At 39.6% G+C, this 17693-nt stretch overlaps 2 protein-coding genes and 1 non-coding gene across 6 annotated transcripts in view; 1 reads left to right on the forward strand and 2 right to left on the reverse strand.

Moving 5' to 3' along the window:
- Positions 1-17644, reverse strand: part of NT5C3A (5'-nucleotidase, cytosolic IIIA) — a 51980-nt gene extending 34336 nt beyond the window's left edge. For 2 of the 4 annotated variants that reach the window (XM_042921678.1, XM_042921669.1), the window contains exon 1: positions 17426-17644. In XM_042921678.1, the coding sequence (XP_042777612.1) occupies positions 17426-17563 (138 nt within the window). In that variant the 5' untranslated portion in view covers positions 17564-17644. The remainder of the gene's footprint in view (positions 1-17425) is intronic. The other 2 variants (XM_042921705.1, XM_042921694.1) reach the window with 2 other exon arrangements.
- The window catches only part of RP9 (RP9 pre-mRNA splicing factor), a 196191-nt gene that overhangs the window by 117928 nt on the left and 60570 nt on the right, over positions 1-17693 (reverse strand). The gene's annotated exons all lie outside the window — the stretch shown is intronic.
- On the forward strand, positions 6721-6822 carry LOC122214677. The gene has a single exon (XR_006200054.1). It is a non-coding gene; the product is annotated as a U6 spliceosomal RNA (small nuclear RNA).

The raw sequence follows: 17693 nt of genomic DNA on the forward strand, positions 1-17693 counted from the left end.
ACCATCCTGAGCTAAGGAGAAAGGGGTAGAGGTCTGGGGCTTCAAAGGGGAGGAAGGCAATTCCAGGAAAATGAGAAGAGCAACATTTGCCTCCATGCAGGTAAATCTCTCAGATAAAAAAGCAATCTCTGGTAATAGCTCTCTTCCTGGTACACGCCCCTTTCTAAATTCTTTTAGGCAGGTAGAAGGGCAGTAAAAAGCTTTTCCTGACCCCTCTGGGTCTTGACTGGCTTCAGTTCACAATAATTCACATGACAAAGTGGCACATTTTGGGGTGGCAAACCTTTAGGTTTAAGCAGCAATGAGAGAGTAAACATAAAAATGTATCAACAAGAAAGGTAATTTAGAAAGCCAGCACTAAGCCATAGCAGAGAGAAGTCTGCCACCTGCTGACACAAAAATGGAATTGTGTAGATTTCCTTGATTGACATTTTTAAAGGTGGGGGGAACCTCAGATAAGGTTCATGGCACTGGATTTCAAATAACTTACTGTACTGAGGAGACAAATTACAATCCCTAATTTAAAAGAGAATAAGGATTAAAACTGGATTTCAGGTTCTTTATAGGCTTAATTCAGTACCTCTAAATAAGGTGATGTCTGAATTATTTTAAATGCAAACAAAAAAGAAATATATGGAAATGATTTAACAAATTGTAGGAAACATTCAAACTGCTACGATGAATTAAGGATAATCCAAGATACTTTGTAAAAATTATAAAGTCTGTGGGGGAGGAAAAATAATTTTGCCTATACCCTTCTAGGTTCTTGGCCAAAACTCTCCTATAAAAAAAGACAGATTAATAGGAGAAAAACAAACACAAGTGTAATAACATGCATACTTCCTGTATACATGGGAGATACCCAGGAAAACTAAGTAACTCCCTGAAATGTCCCAAACCACCATCTTCAATACCATCTCGAGTTAAAGAAAAAAGAAGACGGCAGATTTTGAGGTTACCAATCCTGTTCCCTTTTAAATCCTACAGATTTCACCTCTGCAATCCACCAATTTTCTGTCCCCTTTTTACTACTACGCCCATAGCAGTCTCGGGCTTCATTCTCTTTAATCCAGGCTTATTTTAATTCCTGCTCCTTGAGTGTGACAGAATATCGCCCCAACATATGCCTCTTTGGCACAAGGATTATTTTGAGCTGGTAATTTCAGAGAAACTGTAGACACCGGAGAAGCTCTGAAAAGAGCAGAAGTTCTGTTTTGCAAGGGAAATGTACATTTATAAAGGAAATCTCCATTTCTGTGTGTGTCTCCATCTCGGTACCAAAAGAGAAGGAAGAGAAAGATGATGAAAGCACCTCAAACTCAAATCAATGGACAGAATGCACTTAAATCTGCACATCAACCCTTACTCAAGTTTACCATACTTTTCTTCCTCCCATCCCACAACAGGCCTCTTTCATTACCTTTTCTCTTTTTGTCTTTAGATGTAGATGGTATAATTTTAAAGCACCCAGGAGAGTTACTCATTTTTCCCAAGGTATCTCTCATGTACATGTGCTAATAAAACTTGTTTTTCTCTTGTTAATTCTAACTTTTGATATAGGGTCCCAGCACAGAACTTAGAAAGGCAGAAGGAAAATTATCTTTTCCTCACACTGCTCATCTCTTGATTCTAGTTATGCTAATTTCATATACTTTAGTTACCAGATTAAGCACACTAAAATGCATTCCAGATCTTACCACTGATTATTTAAAATGAATATAACACACGCAAAGGCTCTTCAGCAAATTAATTACAAATACCTTACTACTGATAATGAAGATGCTTCTACACTGTGGTCCCAACACAGGTTTTAAAATGTTTCTTTCAATTAACCAGTTCTTAAAAAAATAAACATGGTCATGTTACTTCAAACACTACGAACATTAAAGGATGAAAAAGTAGAAATCTCCTTCCCCAGTCTCATCCTCCCAAGTTCCACCATAACTAGTAACAACTGCAAACAGCTTCTAGTACAGTTTTTCAAGAATTTCAAGTGACATACAAGCATATACATGTGTATCTCTGTCAGAACCACAACTGTTCTAGAACATGCTTTTCTCCCTAGTTACTATCTTTCGAGTTTTTTTAAATGTTAACTCATACAGATTTACTTTCTTATTTTTTAAGCTGCAATAATATTTTATTATACAAATGCACCATAATGTAACTGATTTTGGAGTGGTGGGAGTCCAGAGCTGATGGTCAAGAAAGAATTCTTGTGACGTCTTTGGCGCAAAAAGGTGATTTTATTTATTAAAAAAAAATTTTTTTAATGCTTATTTATCTTTGAGAGAGACAGAGTGCAAGCAGGGGAGGGGCAGAGAGAAAGGGAGACACAGAATCCGAAGCAGGCTCCAGACTCTAAGCTGTCAGCAAAGAGCTTGATGCGGGGCTCGAACCCACGAGCTGTGAGATCATAATGTGAGCTGAAGTCAGACGCTTAACCGACTGAGCCACTCAGGCACCCCCAAAAAGGTGATTTTACTAGAGTACAGGGACAGGACCCGTGGGCAGAAAGAGCTGCACTGGGGTTGTGAAGAGTGACTGATTATACACCTTCAGGTTGGGAGAGTGTTAGGTATAGCATAAATCTCTAAGGTATTTTGGAAACAAGGTTTCCAGGACTTCAAGGGGCTAGCTGCTATTAGGAAAAGGTCATTTATTACTGTTTAGTAAAAATTCAGTCTTGAGACCCTTTAGATGTTTATTATCAGTGGGCCACATGATTGCTATCATATATCTTGGGGGGATGGGTTATAAAGGAGGGTTCCAAAGGAATTTTTATATGTAAAGTAGACTTACAGGATCCTGGGGTGGGGGGTGGGGGATCTGCAGTTGGGATACTGCTAAGCTAAGATTGCCTTTTGCCCTGAGCAAAGTGTCATCATTGAGGCAGCTGAATTCTTAAAGGAATGTCACTGCCTGTTTCAAGACTTGTCAATGCATTGTAGGCAGTAAGGAAACTTAATTTTTCATTTGCCTTTCTTTCCCACAAGTAACCAATGCACTATAATTTATTTAACCAGTGTATATATCATTTCCAACAGAGTAAACGAAAGTGCTCATTTTTCTAAATGCTCCTCACTGATTTCTCTTTCCACACGGTAATTGTTTGGTAGCCCTTAATTGTGACTATTTGTGAACAATTAAACTGGATTTTTTTTTTAACAAATTTTGTAAACTTTGAAATTTTGCTGGGGACAAAAATTTGAATTCTTTAACTTCTATGATTCTCAAACTTTAGCTCACATTGGAATCACCTGGAGGGCTTATTAAAGAAAGTAAAGAGCGCCTGGGTGGCTCAGTCAGTTAAGCGGCCGACTTCGGCTCAGGTCATGATCTCGCGGTCCATGAATTCGAGCCCCGTGTCGGGCCCTGTGCTGACAGCTCAGAGCCTGGAGCCTGTTTCAGATTCTGTGTCTCCCTCTCTCTGAGCGCCCCCCCCCCACCCCCATTCATGCTCTGTCTCAAAAATAAATAAATGTTAAAAAAAAATTAAAAAAAAATAAAGAAAGAAAGTAAAAAGATCTACGGATATGATGGTTTTTAGCTAGAAAAGATCATTGGTTCTTGGATAATTAAAGTTCTTGGATATTAAAGTATCAGGGCTCCTGGCTGCCTCAATTGGTAGAACATGTAACTCTCGATCTCAGGGTCGTGAGTTCAAGCCCCACAATGGGCCTAGCCCTTACTTAAATATAAAAACAAAAAAACACCCGAAAAGTATTATAGTATCTGGTTCAAGGGTGGCTCCATCTGTTGTGTAAATGAATTCACAACAAAAAGAATTAAAAACTCCAATGGTATCAGGAAGTATTCTGACTAACATAAAAACAGCTCACTAGATTAGAGCTCACACTTGCTGAAGCTGATGTGGTGAAACTTGCTACATGAGGATAACACATAGGTAACATGGCAAATGTGATTTGAAAAGACAAAGTCATATACCTAGTACAAATTATCTCCACACTTGCAAATTTGGGATTCAAAATGATCTTGGACATATTCTTTGCCAATGTCAAGGGTTTAATATATTCCCCTTATTTTACAATATATATTTTATTCAGACTGGATCAATCATGATTGTCACTCTTCAAATAACACCACATCCATCAAACATTACCCAATGTAATCTCCTATTCCTTTGAATTCCACACAGCCTTTCCTTGCTATCTCTTTCACAAATTTATATTTATTCATTCTAGAAGTACTGTTAGGACTCTAGCTTTTAAGCTAGTTGTGGCACATAATTGGGAGACTAGCTTCTAAATCTTAGCATGCATAAACCCAGTGTGATATCTCCAGAACTACTGAAGACCTAGGTATTTCAGGTATGAATGAATAAATCTTTATGCTTGTGGTAGACAGAAGAGCAAAGCTATTCTGAGTCTGTATTCTGGACTGCCGTCCAGAATGGCCAAGGACTTGTAGCAGTTGGAATGCTCTGTTTTTCCACCAGCCAACTGACCACCAGTAATCCTAGATTATATACATGCATTTATATTTGATCAAATTTTAAATCAATTTACTGAATGGCAAGTAATACAGAAAAAGAATAGGGACTATGGTATAGTACGGTAGACTGCTTATTACCTAATTCCTCCCTTTCTTTCTTACTAATAGAATCTTAATTTTATTGGGGGGGGGGTGATTTCTCAGTCAAAAAAATTCCTCAGCTTCACAATTAGGGTGGCTATGTGACACTGTCCTCTCTAATGACAAGTGAGGAGAAAGTTCTGCTTTACTGAAATGAGCATTCTCCTCCCTGGAAGATGGACATGTTGGGCAGGACTACAGAAGCCATCTTGTCACCATGAGAAGAGCCAAGAGAATTTCAAAGACCTCGGTCTTGATACCCATGTGCCCCCTAATTAACACCAGCAACTGCCTATTTTTTGGACTTCTTACATTAGAAAAATAAAATGTTTATTGTTTATTAAAGCCACTGATTTGGGGTCTCTGTTTCTCTTAGTTGGGTGCAACAAATAAAAAAGGCAAATATGGACCAATCTAGACCCTTAAAAACCACACATAACAGTAAACAATACAAGACAGTGTATAAATTGCTCCTTTATGAGAAATCATCAGGAAATACCACAGGAGTTCAGGGAATATGCTTTACAAAACAAATCATTAATTCAAAACAGGTCCTAAAAGGTCATAAATCTGTGTACTGATGTAAATTAGACAAAAGTTGAGATATAAAGATATTTTCAAAAGCCTATGCAACAGCTGAGCCACTAAAGCAGTTGTGTTTAAATCTTCATTCCCCGCCCTCTCCCTTTTCTAAATATACATTCAATAGTGGGCTTTACACTTACTCAGTATAGTACCCAGAGAACATCTGATGTTACCTTAAAATAGAAGAAAGGAAGAAGTTTTTGTTAGAAGTTTATCTCCAGGAAGGAAACTCACTCAAGTTTCAAAAATACCACCAGCTATTTAAGGAGTAATTGTTGGTGTGTAGAAGGAAGCCGTGAATAAATGGGGTGCCCGGGTGGCTCAGTCGGTTAAGCATCGGATTCTTGATTTCAGCTCAAGTCATGATCTCGTGTTTGGTGGATTCGGGCCCCAAGTCAGGATCTGAGCTGACAGTGTGGAGACTGCTAGAGACTCTCTCTCTCTGCTCCTTTCCCGCATGCTCTCTCTCTCAACCAACAAACAAACTTCAAGAAGGAAGCCATAAATAGTTGAGATGTGTTTAAATTAGAAATCACAGTTTTAACTGGCTGTGGAGCTTCTAGTGAGGGGGAAGCCAGTGTCCATCTTGTCAGTCCAGATGAAAGAATGAACACTAGAGAGAGGTTGTATCACCCAAGGAGGCTGAACAAGCCAAGGAAGACACAGAACACATAAGCCTAGACTCAAGAAATGGGAATGCTTGCTTATCATTCAAAAGCATGTAGGAGTCCAGGGCAGGCCGCCCCGAGATGGGCCACTCTGGCAAGAAGATTATTTTGAGCTGAAGGCAAGCGAGACCCTGTGGGCTCAAGAGAAACTTTTGTCCATCCTTTAACTACATAGAAAAACTCTAAATTGGGGGATCTTCCCAGAATAAGGAGACAAATTTTACGTGAGTGACTCATCTACGTGGCAAGGCAAACGTCTAATTACCATGCAGCTGCTCTTCCTTCTGTCCTGTGAAGTGCATTCCTCTCAAGCCTCAGACCCCTATTCCCTTCTCCTGAGTTCAGAATGACATGTACACTTCATTTTGCCTGTCTTTGGAATTTTCATGTCTGGGTGGATTCCCCATATGTACGCTATTAAATTTGATTTTCTCTTGTTAATCTGTCAATTGATTTCTTGTTGATTCTTAGTCCAGTTAGAACCTTTGAGGGGTCACAATTCAGCCCATAACAATGAGTAACATCTAAAAAAATTCACAGAATGTTAAACTTATGTAATAGGATATTAACTTAGGAATCTTCCTGTTTCGGTTCAATTCAGTGACAGGTATCGTACCAAGGTGAGGGGAGGAAAATGGGGAGAATTGGCTTGATGACTCTTGGGCCCTCACCCACTTAAGGAATACAAAAGAGTGAAAAGAGTGAAGAGTTGTTGCTGTGCCCTCTGCTTCTAAGGGAATGGGGATGGTGGAGTGCTACCTTCTCACCAAGCAACAGGGGACTCTCGTGGGGTCTCTGGGAGAACCTGAAATGTGTTTTCCACCTGACCCAAGCTACAAAAGATACTCAGTGGGACAGAAGGGGCTCTGCTATGCTCCACTGGCAGCACATATACTAAACTTGGAACACTAAGAAAATTAGCATAGCCCTGTTACAAGGATGATGGCGAATTCATCAAGTATTCTATCTTTTTTATAGTTAACACTGTACTATATAATTGAAGTTTGCTGAGAGTAGAACTCAAATGTTCTTAGATGTTCTCACACACAAACACACACACACACACACAAAGATAAATAGGTAAGGTGATGGGTGTATTAATTAACTAGATGGGGGAATCCTTTCCACAGTGTATATTATATCCAATCACAACGCACACTTCAAATATTTCATAATTTTGTCAGTCATAACTCTGTAAAGCTGACATTGTTAAAAAGTGGCTTTGTTGTAATAGCCTGTACTCCTAGAGTTTGTCAGAGCCAGGGATAAGTGAATGTTTCCCACAGACTAGAAGAGAGACAATGCAGGAGGGAACCAGCCAGAAACCTATTTATGTCCAGCCCACAAGAGCCACCTGAGAGGGAGAGACTTCAAAGGCATGAACCTGTATGGAATGGATCACTTAAAAAAAAATCAGGTTGAGGTAGAGTGGGGTACCAAAAAAATTAATTGCCCATATTATGGGGCTACAGTGGAAGAAGAAAAAGCCAACTTTATTTAAAGTTTATTTATGTAATCTCTACACCTAATGTGGGGCTGGAACATGACCCCCAAGATCAAGAGTCACACACTCTTCCAACTGAGACAGCCGGGTGCCCCGAGGAAGTCAACTTTAAATACCTTGCAGGCCCAGAAAGCACAAACCTATCGAGTCAAATAAGAACTCACATTTCTTTACTTTCTAGTAAAAGACAGCCTTCCTCCTACCCTATTAACCCAAAAGTCTGAAGCAATGGCTAGCGGGGGAAGGAAGAGCATCAGGGAAACAGAGAGGGTGACTTCATCCTTCCATCCAATCTCAGATCACTCGCCACCATTAACTAGGGAGGGGAGGAGCCACCTGCAGTGAGCCATCGCTTTGGGGTAGTGAAGACGTGTTAGTCAGGATAGGTTATGGGGCTATAACAACACAAAAATCTCAGTTCCTTACCACACAAAAAAGTTGATTTTTCATTCACACAAAGTCCAATATGGGTTCAGAGGGCTCTCCAGGGCAGCTGTCCTCCACATATTGGCTCAGTAGTCCAGGCAGCTTTGATATTGTGTTGTCTCCATGTCAACATGATGCTTCAGGGTTTACTCTAGTAGTAGGAAAGACTAGGGACAACTGTGTAACTGTTCATAACTATACTGGCCTGGAAGTAGCCATATCATCTCCAGACACAGTCTATTGGCCAGAATAGCAAAGCCTGCCCAAAGGCAAAAAGGGGAGAAGACTAAAAATACCGGTGATACTAGTAATATCCATTTAGAAGTCTCACTACAGAATTAATATTGAAATCATGACTACTATATGACTAGACACTTGTATTTACAGAAATGGAACTGACTCTGACCTCGGCTCAGGTCATGATCTCACAGTTCACGAGTTCGAGCCCCGCATTGGGCTCTGTGCTGACAGCTCAGAGCCTGGAGCTTGCTTTGGATTCTGTGTCTCTGTCTTTCTCTGCCTCTCTTTCTCTCAAAAATAAACATGAAAAAAAAGGTTATTTTTTTTGTTAAATAAAAGACTGTCTTTTACCTGAGAGTAAGCAAAAAATCATAGGTTCATCAGCATTTTCACCACTGGCAAGAAAGATTACTACTGAAAGAGGCCACAAGAAAGAAAAATAAAGGCATGTTCTATTTACATCCCTTGCATCATGTATAGTCCACATGCCAATCACATCTTTAGAAGAGATCACAGAAATCAAATTTAACTCCATTTTTCATAATAAAACCTTTAATCTTTGTCTAATTTAAAGATTATAATTCTATTTCCCTCAGTAAATATGTGAGGCTAGAAATGTTTGGTCTCCTTAGCCAGCTCTTTCTGTTTACTAAATAGTCTAATCAAATGAAGCCGTTCTCTTCCAAGAACATAATTTATTTTAGTTTTTTTTTTTTTTTTTTTTTTTTTAGTATTTTTCTTTCTTTTTTAGTTTTTTTTTTAACATTTATTTATTTTTGAGAGACAGAGAGAGACCGAGCATGAGCAGGGGAGGGGCAGAGAGAGAGAAGGAGACACAGAATCTGAAGCAGGCTCCAGGCTCCGAGCAAGCTATCAGCACAGAGCCTGATGCGGGACTCGAACTCACAAACTGTGAGATCATGACCTGAGCTGAGTCGGATGCTCAACTGACTGAGCCACCCAGGCGCCCCAATTTATTTTAGTTTTTAAACTCTACAAGGAAAGGTCTGTTTTCAACTTACTTTAATAGCAAATAGAAGAATAACACAAAAAGATAGGCCTTAAATTTTAAAGTCAGTTTTCAACAGTGTGGAGGTTCCTCAAAAAACTAATGATAGAATATCCCTACAACCCAGCAACAGCACTACTAGGAATTTATCCAAGGGATACAGGAGTGCTGATGCATAGGGGCACATGTACCACAATGTTTATAGCAGTGCTTTCAACAATAGCCAAATTATGGAAAGAGCCCAAATGTCCATCAACTGATGAATGGATAAAGAAGATGTGGTAGATATATACAATGGAATATTACTCGGCTATGAAAAAGAATGAAATCTTGCTGTTTGGATGGAACTGGAGGGTGTTATGCTAAGTGAAATACGCTAGTCAGAGAAAGACAGATATCATATGATTTCACTCATATGTGGAATTTGAGAAACTTAACAGAAGACCATAGGGGAAGGGAAGGAAAAATAAGATAAAAACAGAGAGGGAAGCAAACCATAAGAGACTTTCCAATATGAGAAAAAACTGAGGGTTGTTAGGGGTGGGGGTTTGGGGGGGCTGGGGAATATGGATGATGGGCACTGAGGAGAACACTTGTTGGGATGGGCACTGGGTGTTATATGTTAGTGATGAATCACGGGAATCTACCCCTGAAGCCAAGAACACACAGCATGTAGCTAACTTGAGAATAATAATCATTAAAAAGTCAGTTTTCAGTCTTTCAATACTTTGGATTAAAAGATAACACAGGGGCACCTGGGTGGCTCAGTTGGTTAGGCATCTGACATCAGTTCAGTCATGATCTCATGGTCCATGAGTTCAAGCCCTGCATCAGGCTCTGTGCTGACAGCTGGAGCCTGGAGCCTGCTTCAGATTCTGCATCTCCCTCTCTCTCTGCTCCTCTCCCGCTCACCTCTGTCTCTCTCTCTCTCTCTTAAAATAAAAAACATTAAAAAAAATATATGTAACACATGAAAAAATACTCAACATCACTCATCATCAGGGAAATACAAATCCAAACCATAATGAGATACCACCTTACACCTGTCAGAATGGCTAAAATTAACAACTCAGGCAACAACAGATGTTGGCGAGGACACAGAAAAAGAGGAACCCTTCTGCACTGTTGGGAATGCAAACTGGTGCAGCCACTCTGGAAAACAGTAAGGAGGTTCCTCAAAAAATTAAAAATAGCTACCCTACAAACCAGCAATTGCACTACTAGGTATTTATCCAAAGGACATAGGAGTGATGATTCGAAGGGGCACATGTACCCCAACGTTTATAGCACTACTACTGACAATAGCCAAAGTATGGAAAGAGCCCAAACATCCACTGAATGATGAATGGATAAAACAGATGTGGTAGATATATATACAATGGAATACTACTCGGCTATGAAAAAGAATGAAATCTTGCCATTTGCAATAAGGTGGATGGAACTAGAGTGTATTATGCTAAGCGAAATAAGTCAGTCAGAGGAAGACAAATATCATATGATTTCACTCATGTGGAATTTAAGAAACAAAACAGATGAACATATGGGAAGGGAAGCAAAAACAATATAGAAAGAGAGAGGGAGACAAACCATAAGAGACTCTTTTTCCTTTTTTAATGTTTATTTTTGAGAGACACAGAGAGACAGAGAGTGAGCAGGGGAGGGGTAGAGAGAGAGGTAGACACAGAATCTGAAGTAGGCTCCAGGCTCTGAGCTGTCAGCACAGAGCCCGATGTGGGGCTCAAACTCAAGAGCTGTGAGATCATGATCTGAGCTGAAGTCCGATGCTTAACCAACTGAGCCACCCAGGCACCCCTAGAGAGACTATTAAATACAGAGAACATACTGAGGGTTGCTGAAGGGATGTTGGGTGGGGGGATGGGCTAAATGGGTGGAGGGGCATTAAGAAGGACACTGCTGGGAGGAGCACTGGGTGTTATATGTAAGTGATGAATCACTAAATTCTATTTCTGAAAAATTATATATATATATATATATATATATATATATATATATATATATAGTCAGCTTTCTAAAACAACTTTAAAACCACAAATTACACATATGGTATTTTGATAATTTGAAAAGTTGGTCAATTTGTTATCAATATATTAAGGGCATTACATTTTCTGTCCTCAATGACACTAAATAAATTTTCTGGACTAGTTTCTGCAATTAATACAACAGAACACCAAATCCTAAGTTGTTGTACTGAGAGATCAATGTATTGGACAGCTCAATGCAAAATTTTATAAAAGCAAATAAAACCCACACTGTTGGCTAACCTATCTAACAAGAACGATGACTAAAGAGGAACAGTGGGGAAAACAGAGATTCTGAGATTCTTAAAACTGTAGGGAAGTTCTGTGGTGGATCACTGTAGGACAGGAAAGCTAGCATTCATTCAGGAATAACTAGTAAAAACACTTGCAAGATTTCTCCTAATATAATCCAGAAAGAAGACGAATTCTTATAAAACAGCGTATGTGTATATAAACATATATACATCTGATTAAAATGTTTTTACTTTAAAATAATTGTCATTTGAAAGTGGCTGCATCTTGTAAGGAGTTTCATCGGTGCTGTCCTAATGCCCTGATGGCTAACCACATATATTTTTAAATTCTCTTTTTTTAAAAGCCACATTTAGCACTTAAATTTGTACACTGCTGTTTTTTTAATCACTAACACTTAGCTTTATTTAGTTTCAAGCACTGGGTTTTACTTTTACTTATTTTTAAATGTTTACTTATTTTTGAGAGACACAGAGAGAGAGACACAGAGAGAGAGAGACAGAGACAGAGACAGAGACAGAGAGAGACAGAGAGAGAGACAGAGAGAGAGACAGAGAGAGAGAGAGAGAGAGAGAGAGAGAGATGGTGAGTAGGGGAGGGGCAGACACAGAATCTGAAGCAGACCCAGTCTCTGAGCTGCCAGCACAGAGCCTGATGTGGGGCTTAAACTAATTAACTGCAAGATCATGACCTGAGCCAAAGTTGGATGCTTAACCAACTGAGCCACCCAGGCACTTTTTACTTTTATAAAGCAAAAATTACAGTTCCTACTATTTCCCTAAAATTTGATTAGATTCCTTAACTTATAATGCTTTGACTTGTAATTCTCTGACTTTACTATGGTGAGAGAGTGATATGCATTTAGTAGAAACTATACCTTGAATTTTCATCTTTTCCTGGGCTACTAATGTGTGGTACAATACTCTCCCCTAATGTTGGGCAATGGCGGTGGCCACAGCTCCGTCAGCCATGTAGTCACAAGGATAAACAACTGTTACATTGACAACCATTCTGTTTCATACAAGTATTTTGTTTTTCACTTTCAGTAAATTATATTAGATATTCAACACTTCACTATAAAAAAGGCTTTGTGTTAGATGATTTTGCCCAGCTGTAAGCCGATGTAAGTGTTCTGAGCATGTTTAAGGTAAGTTAGGCTAAGCTATGACGTTTGGTAGCTATATTAAATGCATTACAGACTTATTGTAGTTTCAACTTAACAATGGGTTTATAGGAACATAACTCCATTGTAAATCAAAGAAGACGTGTATTGTTAATGCTTTTATACTTACGCTAAATTAATATGAAAGTAGGTAAGTGCTGTCTGAAAAGAATAAAATATGGAAGCAATGACCATGAATAAAAATCAATCAAGTAAAAAACAATAAAGCCATCATGTATCATTCAATTTAAAAAAGTTGTATGGAGGTGCCTGGGTGGCTCAGTCGGTAAGCATCCCACTTCACTGACTTAAGCTCAGGTCATGATCTCATGGTTTGTGAGTTCAGGCCCTGCGTCAGGCTCTGTGCTGACAGCTCAGGGCATGGAGCCTGCTTCGGATGCTGGGTCTCCCTCTTTCTCCCCCTCCCCCGCTCTCTCTCTCTCTCTCTCTTTCTCTCTCTCTCTCTCTCAAGAATGAATAAATATTAAAAAAAAAAAAAGTTGTGGGGCACCTGGGTGACTCAGTCAAGTTAAGCACCCAACTTCTGCTCAGGTCATGATCTCATGATTAGTGGGTTTGAGCCCCACATTAGGCTCTGTGTTGACAGCTCGGTGCCTGGAGCCTGCTGTGGATTCTGTGTCTCCCTCTCTCTACCCCTCACCCACTCATGCTCTGTGTGTGTCTCTCTCTCAAAAAAAATAAACATTAAAAAAAATTTTTTTAAGTTGTATATAAAAAAAACCTGTATGGGGTGCCTGGGTGGCTCAGTCGGTTAAGCGTCCGACTTCAGCTCAGGTCATGATCTTGCGGTCCGTGAGTTCGAGCCCCGCGTCGGGCTCTGGGTTGATGGCTCAGAGCCTGGAGCCTGCTTCCAATTCTGTGTCTCCCTCTCTCTCTGGCCCTCCCCCGTTCATGCTCTGTCTCTCTCTGTCTCAAAAATAAATAAACGTTAAAAAAAATTTTTTTTTTTAAAAACCTGTATGAAAGATATATATATGTTTACATTTCCCTCCTTCAGAGTATATCTATCAAAGCCTAAACATTGCATTCGAATGGGTTTCTCTGCCTGGTAGGAAACTAGCAATAAATACTTAAGCTTTATTCCAGAATCTTTTTTTTATTAGGAGTAACCAAAAGGGCCGCAAAAAGAACAGGTCCTATCTGAGCAGGCATGTTTGATTAGAATAGTGAGTGAAAACTCAGTAGCAAGTGGTAAGTGATGGTCAATAGCAATGAGGAAGGACTTGAAACCTGCAAGAATTTAAGAGAGGTGGGGGAATTCATTCCTTAAAACAATTCATCACCAATACTAGTTTCATTTGTGCAAAATTCTACTGCATATGTATCAACTTCTATACACATGCTTGGCAACTTTAATCTTTTCAGTCCAGTTAATAAAAATTGCAAGCCATCCTTACTGAGGATAATTAGAGTAGTTTTTACAATGAAGGCTTAGGAGAGATAAAGATAGAAAATAATACCAGTGGTTAGAAATTATGCCCTAATCGAGTTCATAAGGAAAAAATGTAGGCTATGAGAGTGGCTGATAGTCTGTGTTTTGGTATAATAATTACATCTACTACTTATTAAGCAGTTACCATGAGTTGGATATTATTAAATTACATTTATCAGTTTTTATAAACACTTCTGACCCCAAATGTGTGGGTTTTCTTCCTCACACCAACAATCTTCCAACTCTTCCAACAATTCAATACAATTCTGATACTATCTAGAGTTAGTGTCTGATCCCACGAGATAAGGACTTAGTCCACAAGTCTGTCCCCACTTCAGATGCCAGTCACGAGTCCCAGGTTGCCAAACATACTTCCGATGGATTGGGTGTAAATTTGAGGATTTTTATTTTTATTTATTTATTTATTTATTTATTTATTTATTTATTTATTTTTTCAATATATGAAATTTATTGTCAAATAAATTTGACAATGCTCATCCCAAAAGGTGCCCTCCTCAATACCCATCACCCACTCTCCCCTCCCTCCCACCCTAAATTTGAGGATTTTTAAAACTACCTCCTCAGGTTCCATAATTTGCAAGAATAACTCACAGAACTCAGGAGAGTGCTTAATTACTATTACAGGTTTAATATAAAGAATATAACTCAGAACAGCCAAATGAAAGAGAAGCATAGGGCAAAATACGAAACACTTAAAGTTAGAGGTCTTTATAGACAGCTGGTATGTAGGTAGGTTTGATTAAATAAATTATTGGCCAGGAACTCCAACCCCTTCTCCTCACAGAAGGGAGAGGGGGTTAAAAGTTCTACTGCTCTAATCATGTCTTGATCTTTCAATCAACCAGCCCACATCTTGAAGCCATCTTGGGGGCCCCCAGCTACCAGACCACCTCATTAGCATAGAAAAGACACTGTTAAAGCTTCCCAGAGTCCAAGTGTTTTAGGAGCTGTGTGGCAGGAACCTGGGACAAACACCAAATATATATTTCTTATTGTATCACAGATAAAACAAGAAAAATCCGAGAAACTGTTACAGTCAAGATGAGGACACATGATGACAAAATGTATGTGGTGCCCTGGATGGAATTCTAGGACAGAGAAGGACATTAGGTAAAAACAAAGGAAATCTGAACAAAGTATGGATATTTAAAGATGTATGAATATTTGTTCATCAATTTCAACAAATGTACCATACTAATGTAAAATGTTAGTAATAGGGGAAACTGGTTGGGACTCTACTTATTTGCTCAATTATTTTGTTAATGTAAAATTGTTCTAAAATAAGTATTTAATAATGAAGTATATTGACTATGAGAAATGGTTTCTCTTCTCTCTGAACTCTGAACATCCTGAGCATGTCTTCTGACAGGCTTCCTCTGTATATTTATCTCGCTGCCCTAAAGGACCTTCCAGCTGTAGCAGTTTCAGCCCACTAGCCACACCTTTGTGTCTTTTAGTTAAAAATTCTTAAGGCAATGCACAATCTAAGCCCAGTGCCAGAAGTCATTTGCTTACCTACCAGCTAACAGGCCCACCCTGCTTAGGTAGTTACTGCTGGTTCCATTATTTGTGACCAGTTTAAGCTATGTCCACTAGACATTCACAGGTTTGTACAGATTCTCTAGGGTGGGGGTTTGAAAGATGGGGCAGGGGATAGGCAGAACATGACCCCTAAAACACAGCTGTTACAAAGAGATAAAACTAAGATATGAACCCAAATTTTCAGAATCCCAATCAAATGTTTATTCCCTTTGAAAAAGTAACCTATTAAAATTACAAATTAAAAAAAGAGCTCTTTCAACGTTTTCCTTTTAAAAGCTACCAGCAAGCTGCACATATATCACACTCTGAATTGATATAACATATTATGTATACATACGTGTATGTAAAGACTAATTTCTATACTACAAATCATAAGTAAAGTTGGTCTGCCTGATGGGCTTTTATTATTTTTCACAAAGACAGCAAACTGTTCTTAGGATGGTATCACTGTGGGATTTTATGAAAGCATTGATTTTTAACTCTACTTGGTTTAGAGAAGTGATATAACAGACCAATCCATAGTTTAAGTACACACAAGTAAGTGTGTGGCAGTTAGTTCCCCTCCCCTACCACATGGGTTATAAATTTTTGGTTTGGAACAAAAGGAAACTCCCACAGTTCTATAAGCAGGACAGCAACAATAAAATGAAATTTCTGAAATAAAAATATTTGCTGGGTATAGAGGTGAAGAAAAAAAATAGGGGTTCCTGGGTGGCTCAGTCAGTTAAGCATCCGATTTCAGCTCAGGTCATGATCTTATGGTTGGTGAGTTCGAGCCCTGCATTGGGCTCTGTGCTGACAGCTCAGAGCCTGGAGCCCGCTTCAGATTCTGTGTCTACCTCTCTCTGCTCCTCTCCAGCTCACACTCTATGTGTGTGTCTCTCTCTCAAAAATAAATAAACATTAAAAATAATTTAATTGTAGCAATAAACAAAACTTATCAATATTAGTGGCATATGAGACATGGGAATTGACATATCTTATAATGTTAGTTATGGAAAAATATTTCTGAATTCAATCTGGGGCCAGCAGGACAGTTTCTTTAATCAATTAGAACATGTAACTGAGGCTGAAGTATTCCAAGTATATGAACCTAAAATGATCTTACTTAATATGGTGGTAGACTGTCAACTTACTTTTCATGAATATTTGACCCCAGATGTTCATGTGCATAGCACATTACTGTGAGTAAACATGGGATTATGCACTCCAGTAAGCACGTTAAAACGCAATTTGGTGAGTAACTTGTCTTGACGAATGGGTTTTAAATAAAAACAACAACTAAAAAATCCCCAATTTTGAAGCAAATATTGTTTATAATGTACCTTAAATAGGTACATTCTTGAAACACTCTTACAATAAAATTGGAAATAAATTTCTAAAAAAATGTTATGCAAGAGGTTTGGGGGAAAAACGAACACAAAGATACTTCCTGGCAGTTTGAGACAAGAAGAAATAACACAAATACAAAATAAACTATTCTGAATTCCAACTGGGTTAAATGGCATTGTTCCAACCACTGAGAAGTTACACCTTTTCATAATCTAAGTCATTCTAGCCAGGGTGCAGAAACAACTCTGTCCGAATTGGATCAGTCACAACGGTTTGGCTGCAGGAATTAGGGAACAACCAACCAGTCTAGAACGTTCAGTTTATTTCTTGAGAAACGGGTTTGGCTGCAGGAGGTGGCTTATTTCCGAATCACCTATTTGCTGCCTTTCTGTTTCAAATGGAGACATAGCCAAGGCCAGAGGAGTGACACCACGGAGGGTCCAGACCGGGTCACTGGCCCTCGGGCGGCCGCTCGTGGGGTGAATGGGTCCCCAGCGTGCCCAGTGCATTCCAGAAGCGCCAGCGCGGGAAGATAAGGCCGGACGGAACACCCTGCGGCCCATCAAGCGCTTGGGCGCACCAACCCCCGTACTCACCATCTCGATGATCTTGGTCTTCCGCCCTGTCTTCCTCTTCAAGGTGAATATGTACTGGGCCAGTACCACCCCCGCCACCAGGGCACACACACTGGCGCTCGCCACCGCGCCCATCCTCGCCACGGACGCCCGGTCCATGAACAGGGTGTCCTGCTTATCCCGGCCGGAAAAGAAGAGGTCGCTGGGCGGCTGCGGTCTGCAGAGAAGCCCGGACGCCCCGCCCCGCCCCGCCTCTCTGCAGGAGCCCCGCCCCCGCCCCCTCCTGCCT

This window comes from Panthera leo, chromosome A2, assembly GCF_018350215.1.
Source record: "Panthera leo isolate Ple1 chromosome A2, P.leo_Ple1_pat1.1, whole genome shotgun sequence".
Taxonomy (NCBI): domain Eukaryota; kingdom Metazoa; phylum Chordata; class Mammalia; order Carnivora; family Felidae; genus Panthera; species Panthera leo.